Raw genomic sequence first — 11213 nt, forward strand, 5'->3', positions numbered from 1 at the left:
GCCACAACCAAAGAGCTTGTGAACCTTCCGCCATAACGATCCCGCCCCCTTGATAATCGACCAATCACATTCACTTTATTCACTCGTGTAAAGTCGTGCACTGGGGAGAATTTGGAAATGCAACGGTTGGAACAGCCGCTTCCCTACGACTTTAACTAATATGTTTTACAAAAAACATATTTGTTCAGTCTGCAGCAGGGAGGGTTTTATCCCGAACAAGTCAAGAATGTAAATTTCTTTAAGCATTAAGGATTAAATTCACATCTGATCTATGATTCACTTTTTCTTTTCAGAATCAGTTCTTCATCAGCTGCGCAGAAAACAAGCTTGTCTACAACAAGATAGGAGATGCTATAGCAGAACGCATCATCAAGGCCTACAGGTAGAGTGAAACCGCCAGCGTTGGATCTCTGTTTTCATTTCCCACGTAGTACAAACATGGCTGCTGTGTGTGGTTGAGCGCATCTCTTACCAGTTTCTAAGGAACTAACATTTAGAGGGGGGGGGGCGGGGCTATAAATTCAATAAATTCAAAATAGACGTATACCAACAACCAATCAAACGTATACTAAGTTATCACACCAAAATAGTGGCTGCGCACCTTGGATGGAACCATTGGTGACAGAGCAGCCACTATTTTTCCGTGTGTGTTGTGTAATGATATGCCAATGAGATTTGCATAATTGTATCTCCTTGGCCGATTTATAGAACTGTCGCTGTATCCTGAACCTTTATCACGTGTTGCACTTCATATGGATCCTACCCACATAATGTTGCTTATGGGCCTATTGTTGTGTCGTTACACCATTGATCAGCCACATCTGGACACACTTTACTGAACACGCCTCAGGAGCGTCACAGCTGCTCTTGAGGCGCGTCAGACCTTAATGTGTAAATGCATCAAAAATGAAGCAGCAGAAGCTTTTTTTGCTGCTCAAATCAGTTAGTTGTTGTCAGGTCTAAGCACTTAAAACATCATACATACACACAGGGAAAGAAAGAAAGCACAGAGACAATTAATTTAGTTTACTCGCGAGGAGAGTAGGAAGAGACTGCGGAGTTTACAAATCTCCAACCCACTGTGCGGTCCCAGCGTATTTATTGGAATCAGTGGTCCCAGCTGAGACTACATGGGGGGGAAACAAGACAAGGAACTCAGACTTGCAGTCTCAGCAAACATGTCCTCTAAATCTCAGGGTTCAGTCAAAGTTTAAGCTGTTGAAGCTGTTCACCAAAGTTCAGCAGGTTGAGTGCTGCTCGTAAATCAGCCACAACCCCCCCAAAAGCAAGTCCACAAATCACAGTATACTTCAGAAAAGGTGGCTGTGAAAGCATGCACATAGCACACAGCTTTATGCATGATAACACTACACAGATACATTTATATACAATTATTCTAACAGGTATGAACGTAGCTTTAAACTGCCCAGATTTTGGTTTAACCATCAGAAACAGCAAAGCTAGTAGAGACAAACCTGAAGGATTTACTGATCAACTGATCTGGAAAAGAAAAGTTTTAACAAAGACGTCATTGAACACTTTGATCTGCTCCTGCTTTGATGAACCTTTAGATGGTTTTTTTGGTTTGTAGAAATGGTGAGAAGTACCGTGTTTACGTGGTGACGCCTCTGCTGCCGGGCTTCGAAGGCAACATCAACACCGGGGGGGGCAGCGCCATCCAGGCTGTGATGCACTTCAACTACAGGTGGGTGTTCCCATCCCGTCGCTGAACGCCAGGCGGGTCGTGGTTCCACTTCTCTGATGGATCCTCTACTTTTATCTGTGCAGAACCATGATTAAAGGAGATCGCTCCATCATCGCCCAGCTGCAGAAAGAGAGTAAGTCATCCACTCTGAGTGTTGGAGACCAATCAGTGTTAACGAGCAGAGAAGATCTAACGGTGTCTGGTTTGTGGTGTTCAGTGGGGGGGCAGTGGATAAACTACATCTCCTTCGCCGGTCTGAGGACCCACGCCGAGCTGGAGGGGACGCTGGTCACCGAGCTCATCTACGTCCACAGCAAGATGCTCATCGCCGACGACAACACCGTCATCATCGGTAAACACTGCTCTGCAGCCGCGGCTGTGACAGAATGCTGGATCAACGGCTGCTAATGACTCTTTCCGTCTGCAGGCTCTGCTAACATCAACGACCGCAGCATGCTGGGGAAGAGGGACAGCGAGGTGGCGGTGATCGTGGAGGACTCGGAGACGGTGGATGGCGTGATGGACGGGCAGCCGTACAAGGCCGGGAAGTACGCCCTGCAGCTGCGCCTCCACTGCTTCAGGTAGCGACTCGCCTTCCATCTAGGGCTGGGAGATATGAATTCAAATCAATTCAGTTCATTTATATGACACTAAACGTGTCATCCCAAGGCACTTTACAGTTGACCAGATTGAGTCAAAGTTTTCTAACTAAGGAAAACCAGTTGATTGCATCGACTCATTGACTAGAAGGCAATCCCTCACACTAAAGGCCTAGTTATACTCGAGCAGCAGTGTTTCCCAGTGAGATTGAAGCAGACATTTTTGATTCATGCCCAATATTGAAGCGTGGTCTGCGCTATGTTATTCCACGCCACAAAGCAAGAGAGACAATCAGGAACTAGCTGTGGGTGGAGATGCAGCCGAGGTGGTGAGGAAGTGGGGGCATGTTTGTGCGACAACGGAGGGACATGAGGGCCAAAAAGAGCGGGGATCCAGGTGGAAAAAGGGTCCCAGCGTTCTCACGCACCTCGCTCTTCTAGCTGGTCCATTTTCAGGAGTCGTTTTCCACAATGGCGGTCATACAAACAAAACAAGCCTGTAAGGAACCAAACAGGAAATACGCGTAGTGTAGAGCGGATGCAGATTTGACCAATCAGAGGCCTCCTGTCTGTAGCACTGTCTGCAGTCACCTACAGTTTTGGAGAGATGCAGCAGAGTGTTTGCAGAAGGGGCGGGGCATATTTACCATCACTGCGACACACACGCAGACGACCTGGTTTCTGTGTATAAACCAGCTTTAACCATGCTTTTAGTGACAGGGCTTTGTTTTTATAATAAAAAGAAATGCAGGATGAAAAAAGAAATTGATCTAAAATTACAGAAACAAAAGTGGAAATACTGTCGAAAAATGTGAGCGTTATTAGAACATCTCCAAACTATTAGCATTGATCTTTACATGCTGGGAATTATAAAGAAGCACAGAAAGTTGTAAAATTCAGACACAGGGATTAGAGCGTCTAAAAAGCATTTAAATAAGGAAATAAATAGCCTCTGTGATTTCCCTCCATCTGTTCCTTTCTCTCTCATATGGGATTCACAGCTGACTTATTTAACGTATTATTTGTGTTCAGACAGACGCTGAAAAGCGGAGTTTACAACATTCTTCTTTTTGCAGCAGACGACTTTTTAGGTGGTGGAATAAATTTGCACTGCTTCTGCAATAGTTTTTGCAGCACGTCTTACAAATTAGTGCCTTTTGTCCGACTTCCTCTGCGTGAAATCAAACCGCTGCTGTATATTGCTCAGCTGAAACACCTGCTGTCGCCATATTCCGTTCACTGTAGTGTAGAAAGTAATCCTGTTTGGAGGAGGAGTTTATGATGCATTCAAAGTGTGTGGGGAAAAATAAAACTCCCAGTGAAAGGCCGTCATGTGGATTTGTACTCGATGGTTGCTATAGAGTCATTTTATCTACTGTGAGTGGGAAAAATCGAGATACATCGAGTATATTCGATATGTTGCTCACCCTACTTCCATCCACACCAGATGCAACCTTCTCAGTTCAAAGAGACATGCTTCCTGCTCTAAAACGAAATGTCAAGAGCCAAAATAAAGGCTAGGAACCAAGATTACTATTAATTTACTGCATCAATTAAGAAGAACAAACATAATTTAACCTTTAAAACAGGAAACAAAAAGATGGATATTGTAGAAGAAGAATAGTTAGCCTTGCTAAAGATTTAAAGCTCATAGTTGAACTAAAATATGCAAATCCCTTTATTGTCCCACAATGGGGAGATTCACTCTCTGCATTTAACCCATCCCCCTTGGGGAGCAGTGGGCTGCCATCACGCGGCGCCCAGGGAGCAGTCTGGGGTTAAAGGTCTTGCTCATGAACCCAGAGTGGAGGCTGTGGGGATCAAACCGGGTACTTGCAACCTTCTCAGAGCACAAGCTCACTGCTCTAACTATTAGGTCAACACTCCCCATATACGTATAAAAAGTTTGTACTACTTGTTTCCCTGCTGTTGTAGATGTTATTTCCATATTTTACATTAAATCATTCAGAAGAGCCATTAAACGTTAAATTAATTTCTTATTCTGTGGTATTTGAACTCAGAGCCTTTGGCATGAAAGCCCAATGCTCCAACCACTAGGCCACCACTGCTGACTGATGTCAGGCCTCGGCTGCAGTGATTCGTCGCATTCAGACAAACGTTATTTGGTCCTCAGGCGAAGTAGCATTCATCCTTTGCTCTGATTTTATTATTTCTCTCCATGTTAAGAGTTCTGCAGGTTTGCTTCTCTAAAGCTGACCTCAGATCAGGTTAGTGCTCCTCTGTTTCTGAACCTCTTCCTAATCTTCCCTCAGGATGGTCCTCGGGGCCAAGTCCGACCCGTCCATCGACGTGTCCGATCCCATCAGCGACCAGTTCTACAAGGACACCTGGATAACCACCTGTGCCAAAAACGCCTCCATCTACCAGAAGGTGAGTCCGTCGTCCTGCTTCCTGCTCTGCCACCGCGAACTGAACGGCCCTAAGATCCTGGAAAGGCTCTAATGTTTGGGGATTGAACTGGAGGATCCTCAATGTTTTGGGCCCCTGGGAACTAATCAGAGCTGAATGGTGTTGATCAGTCAGCTTTCTTAGAGGACAGTACCTTATTACTTTTGTAACATTCAAAAATATCTATATTTTTATAGCAAAATGAAGCTAAATGTCATAAAAAGACACGGCCACATGCCCTAATATGTTGAGAAAAATAACAAAAGTGGTCCAAAAGAGGTTCATGAAAACAACCAGAGTGAAAGAAACACATTTTTTTGTTACAACATATCCTTAATGACATTAATTCTTATAACAGGCACTTATATTTTTTACTCATTTGCTTATTACATTTTTAACTTTACTTTTTAACTTTTCAGTTAGCCATTTACCTTTTTTCTTAACTTCCAACTTAATTTACAGTAGTTATTAAATCGTTGAAGGGCTCATGGAAATTGTCAAATGCTAATATAACATGTATGTTGTTTGTGCTCGTCCCCATTTTCACTAACCACTGGTGAGTTTGACATAGTGGAAAAATAGCAAATCTTCTTTTGGAAACTAAGCTTGTATGATTGATGCAAGCAGCAACTTTTAAACAGAGCGTGCACGAGGAGAAATGGACTCGTGAACGCTCTCACAAGCATTTAATAGGCCTTCCCTCTGTGGAGCAGGTACAGGGTTGTGCATGTGCATTTTTTTTTTTTTTTAAGTGGAGACGAGATTTACGCAAACTTTCAAAAATGATATAGAAATAAGCTTTCCTTACTAGAGTGATTGTGGACTCACGTCTAGACTTCCTCCTAAGACGTGGAACGGACTGGACCAGTGTTATTTTGCTTTGTGTGTTTTTATGTGACCCACTCCATTCCTTCTCTCTGACTCCTCCAGGTTTTCTGCTGTCTGCCGTCCAGCGATGTCCGCAGCATGTCGGAGCTGGAGGGTTTCCTGGCCAAGCCGGCTCTGGCCAAAGAGGACCCTGCTCAGGCTCGGGAGGAGCTCAAGAAGATCCGTGGCTTCCTGGTCCAGTTCCCTCTGTACTTCATGAGCGAACAGAACCTTCTCCCTCCCATCGGCTCCAAGGAGGCCATGGTTCCCATGGAGGTGTGGACCTGAGGAGCCTGTTTGATTCATCGCTGACGCCATGTTGGAGGTCCGAAAGAAAACGACTGTTCAGGCTTGAATCACATGAAGGCAGGAAGCAGCTGGGTTCAGATCCACGTCCCCGAGCTCAATTAACACTAATCAACCCGCCGGAGATCCAGCCTGATGATTAGGCATTGCCAAAGACAGAAACACATTGGTGAGAAAAAAAATAGATAAATAAGAGCGAGAAAATCTGCCTGCAAGGCTCAACCCTGGGTAAAATAACCCAAATGACACTACAGTTAAAGCAGCCGTTTTCTTTCTCTAAAGCTCCTCTGGAAAAATCATCCCTTCACATTCCAGGGAAACGGAGGAATGACCAGTTTCTCTTCAGAGATGCCAGATTTTCTCCAAAACAGCAGGCTGTACTAGAAACCCTTTCTTTGTTCAAACTATGAATCAACCAGCTGCTGCGGTCAGGGGTCCGTGTCACTGTAAAACCTCCACCAGCTTGGCCTCAAGTCTATCATCATCATCATCATCATCCCGATCAGGTGGAAACACTGCCCAGCAGACGCAGAGTTAAACTCCACCATGCCTGAAAGTCTGCTTCCTCCTGGTCGGATACTGACTGTGCAGCTCTGCTCCTGCTGCCCCCCCTATGCATCATCCGAGGCTGGGAAACGCAGCTTGTTTGCTAAAAAAAAAAAAGACACTAACTGGATTAAAAAAAGACGAAAAAGATGAAGAAGATGATCAAACTTGTCTCGTATTTAACTGTTATTTTTCAAAGTGCCAAAACAAAGATCCCAGCACACATTTACATTCCTCAGACTGTGGATTACGCCTTAAATGACTTGTTCTCTATATGTGATGTGCTACATCTGCATAGAGATTATATTATGCATGTATCTCTTTAATTTAGATCTGTTTATCTTTTGTTTTTCTTTTCATTCCAAAAAAAATCAACAGTTTTGCCTCCAAGACTACCTAACTGATCCAAGATCAGATTGTGTTTTTCCTTGTCGTGCTGCATGAGTCCAGTGGAGCCTTTTGTTACTGATGTGTTATTAACTTTTATTCAGTGAAGGAGCAGCTGCTTTAAAATCTTTGAACCTGCAGTCATTTTTCGGGCCACTAGATGGCAGCAGAGTGGCATAAAAATCCGGCATACTGACGTCATAAATGTCTAATATTTATTTTCCAGATGTGGGGGGGGGTGGAGGCGTCACTATTTGTGTTCATTTATGTTTTTTAGAGTTTCCTCCTGCCTTAAAATGTGGTCAAACAGACAAATTGGCGTTTCTGCTTCTTGTTTTTGGGGTCCAATTGGCTTTAGAATAATATTTGTTTTGATTTAATTAGATCATAAAGGAATTGAGCTGGTTTCTCCTGCAGGACATAAAGGAGACAAATGCAAAGAAATATTTTTATTTTTTTCTATACTAACATTTTTTTCTTAGCCTTTAACTTTAACAAAGTTGTCAAAAATGCTAAATCTGAAGATGTGAAATTTAAAAAAAGAAAGGTAGAATGAGTTCAGTTTAAGTTTAATTAAATTGAGAATTTACATGTTTAACTTTTTATTAATCTTAGAGCTTTTTATTTTATTTTCATTTTACTTTCAGATTCAAACTTTAAGTTCAGCTTAAACTTTGTTTCCTTTTTCTTTTATTCATAAGCTTTAAGTTTCCCGATTTAATCAAGATTAATATATATTCTTAATTTTGGAAAAGTCCTTATTTTTGGCCAAAAACCCAAGATAAAAGCCTAATGTGTTTCCATAGATGTAATATATCAGTTTTGTTGTTTGTTTTTTGCTGCCCCCTAGTGGCAAGAAATGATTGGCTGATCTCTGCAGGTTTAAAAAATACTTCAAAGTTATCACCTTTTTGAGAATGAAATGTAACTTTCTCCTCACTGCAGCCTTGATCTTTGTAGGAGTCGTTCCTGTCTGCCTGTTGATCTGCATGAAGCTGCAAGTTTGATTAAAAAAAAAAGAACAAGGAGCCATGTAGCTGACAGCATGACAGCAGTGTGTTGCCATTACTTCCAGCAGATCCCAGCATGAAGCCTGCTAGGTTTCCTCTAAAGCCATGATTGATGCTAAACGGTGTGCCTGTCTCAACCTTAAACCTAAACGGTTATTAATTTTATCTGTCTTCTCTACCTCTCGCTGCCTCTACCTCTCACTCTCGTGCTTCTAATTTTCTCTAAAATGGACATTTTGCTGATTTACACAAACTGAAACTCATAGAGATCTTCTGAAGGGGCGTCCAGGCTGCAGACGCTCTGATAAGCTCGTGTCTTTGATTTTTCTCTGTTCAATCTTTGATCGCTGTGTCTCTCTGGAAATGCACTATTTGCACAGACTGTTTCACTTTGTGTTGCTTTGGTCAGACTAAATAAATGTGGGAATGATGGCATTGACATGAGGATTTTCTCATTTCTTCTCTTTCTGTTTATGATTTGTTTAAAATGAACAAGTAGGTTACATATGCTCAATAATATATAAAACATCAGAGAAAGAAAACCTGATTAAATGCTGAATATATTTTTGTGTTTTAGAAGTTAATTTCTTAGGGTATACATTTATATAATCCTTTCTTTTGATTATCTAGAACTGCCAGCTTCTTAAATCATGATTCTTTTTTTAAGTGACATTTCTCTGGCTCAAATCCACCAGCCAAAATCAGACTTGATTGCTGCCAGAGAGGAGAATTAAGAAGTTACTGACAGAACCTTTGTAAAAACAGGAAATGGGGAAAATATCCAAAAATAACGCATCCTGCCCTGATGTTAAGAAATGTAAGAAAAGATGAAAAGACGTCTGAGTTTGATAGCGGTGACAAAGCTGTGCAGCTGGCTTCTAGAATTACTCCAAGAGTTCATCAACGACTCATCCAGGAGGTCAGAGGGACTCAGAACAACATCTAAGCTTTCTACGCCTCTCTGCCTCGGAAAACCAAGACCAGAACCTTTGATGACCAAATTCAACATGTCTCACATTTACCAAAAACATCTTTATGGTTTCTTTTGGCAAAGGTTCTGCAGCTTAATGATATAAAAGTGGACGTTTTTGGAAGGTGCCTATACATCCGGTCAACAGATCATACCTTCACTCAGACATGGTGACGGTAGTATGATGGTCTGGGTCTGAGTTGTTGCTTTCTGGATCTGGAACTCTAACTGTAGCTCATAGATCCTTGAATTCAGCTTATATATTTTAGAGCATCAAAAAAATGAGTTGATATTAAAGAAAAATAACCGAAGAGAAAACATTAATTACAATGTAAATAAATTACAACAGCATCAGCATTTAAGAGTTTGTGATAACTTAGCGTTGTTTTTTTTTGTATTTAATGATCTATAAGGAGACAATACAATATGATTGAACAAACTGTAAATATGCCAGACTGTGGCCAGTGCAAATTTCATTCTCTAGTCCATTTGGGAAATTGATTTCAAATAACTTACAAACAATTCACTGGACTTTGTTTCCAAGGCTTGTTACTGGAGCTTACAGTCCCCTGGGAAGACAGGATGGAGGAGGCTCATGAAAGGAAGAAGGCGAAGTATCTTGAGCTGATTGAGGCATGCAGATGCCGTGGATGGAGGGCCCGCTGTGAGCTAATAGAAGTGGGCTGCAGAGGCTTTCTAAGTCAGACCGTGCATCGGGCATTTAGGCTCCTTGGCATCAGAGGGTTGCTTGAGAGAAGAGCCACCAGAAACATCAGTAAGGCTGCTGAAAAAGCCTCAAGGTGGCTGTGGATCAAGAGGGGCATGGAGTAGCGCGCTGCTTGAACACAAACTGGGGCCTGATCAACCCCGGTTGGGTCTCCCAGACGAGGGTGTCTGAAGATCAAAGACCCGAAACACCCTATGACCCTGGGTCCTTCACTGACGATGTGTTCAAGCTGCACCGGCTAGGTGTTTTAAAATCTAATCTCTTGTCTGGAGGAGGTTGCTCCTCTGTGTTGGGCCATGCTTCTGTGGAGAGGTTGTTTGGTTTCTCCATTATAAAGATCAAAGTATTCCTCACTGCATTGAACTGCAGACACCACTCCACTTATCTTTGGTCTGGGGGTTTTACCTTTAGGATGCACCAGTGTCTGTTTAAAGGTTTTGTTTGGTTTGAAATATGCTGGGATTTTGTGTTTGGAGAAATTCCTCCTGAGTTTTTCAGAGTCTCCAGCAACATAAGGGATGGAGATGTTTTAGTGTTTGATCTTCTCACTGCTGCGTGTCTTTTGGATTTCCTTGCTGATTTGACAAACGCCCAGTTTGGGTATCCACAGGTTTGGAGAGCATCTTTGATGTGTTTGTGTTCTTTATGCTTCCCTTCTGTTTTAGTAGGGACATGCTCGGCCCGGTGTTGTAAGGTTCTGATGACTGAAAGTCTGTGTTCCAGTGGGTGGTGATAGTCAAAAACAATTCAAAACTACCCATTTCTTAGGGATGGACCTGTTTTTCCAGTTCAATTTCATGTTTTCTAAGCCATAACAAGGCTTTGTTGGGCCACTCTATAAAGCCAGGAACTCAATGCTATTCCAGACATTCTGAATTGAAAAAGCTTCCTGGATGGGCAGCAAAATGTCTTCAAACTTGGAAAGAAAGTCCAGTGGATTGTTTTGATTTTTTTTTGGAATAGCTATGACCTGGATGACTGAGAATCTTCACCAGTGCTTTGGAGTTAGAGCCCCCCGCTCACAAACAACACAGTACAATAACAAAAACAAGAGACAATACTAAGTCAAAAAAATAAATATATGCATCATCACTTCAAAAACATTACTGTCCACAGTTGTGAAGATAAAAATAAAATAATTTAATATAGAGAATATCCATGTTCATATCAGACCATATGATCAGTACATTAGGTCTGCATTGATCTGTCCACTATATTTAGTACTGTATATACATTTTCCTGGGCTTGCGTGCGGGAATTTTGTCTGCAGGGCTGCCGTACGGAGTGCTGTGAAAGCAAAAAAATATGTTATTTTGCCTGCAAGGAGCTCGTGGACGCTTCAAGCAATAAACCAAGCTTTAGCTTCCAGCCTCCCTCAGCTCACTCACTCAAGCTGTCACTGTCCCTCTTCCTGACCTTCCATTACTCGTTTCCACACTTAGCCACGCCCCCTCAGAATGCCTTGGCACCAATCACTTTGGTGGCATTTTGTTCAAATTTATAGTGAGGATGGAGTTATATTAAAGGAATAGTACACCCAAAACATGATCAGCCTTCATTTTCTACTCACCCCCATGCTGAACAACACTCTGGAGTACTTTTTTGATATCTCAAATGCATCTGGAGATCTGGGAGGCTTCTTGCTGTCTGCTGACATTCAAATAATGGAGGTCTATGGCGCCCGAGA

At 42.3% G+C, this 11213-nt stretch overlaps 1 protein-coding gene across 2 annotated transcripts in view; it reads left to right on the forward strand.

Moving 5' to 3' along the window:
* LOC107081817 (phospholipase D1-like) overlaps positions 1 to 7297 on the forward strand; it is a 77169-nt gene extending 69872 nt beyond the window's left edge. For both annotated transcript variants that reach the window (XM_015370117.1, XM_015370116.1), the window contains exons 20-26: positions 294 to 382; positions 1592 to 1705; positions 1789 to 1838; positions 1923 to 2057; positions 2133 to 2286; positions 4578 to 4695; positions 5644 to 7297. In XM_015370117.1, coding sequence (XP_015225603.1) covers positions 294 to 382; positions 1592 to 1705; positions 1789 to 1838; positions 1923 to 2057; positions 2133 to 2286; positions 4578 to 4695; positions 5644 to 5868 — 885 coding nt within the window. In that variant the 3' untranslated portion in view covers positions 5869 to 7297. The remainder of the gene's footprint in view (positions 1 to 293; positions 383 to 1591; positions 1706 to 1788; positions 1839 to 1922; positions 2058 to 2132; positions 2287 to 4577; positions 4696 to 5643) is intronic.
* Positions 7298 to 11213: the final 3916 nt, after the last annotated feature.

Source organism: Cyprinodon variegatus, unplaced genomic scaffold, assembly GCF_000732505.1.
Source record: "Cyprinodon variegatus isolate N-32 unplaced genomic scaffold, C_variegatus-1.0 Scaffold41, whole genome shotgun sequence".
Lineage (NCBI taxonomy): Eukaryota > Metazoa > Chordata > Actinopteri > Cyprinodontiformes > Cyprinodontidae > Cyprinodon > Cyprinodon variegatus.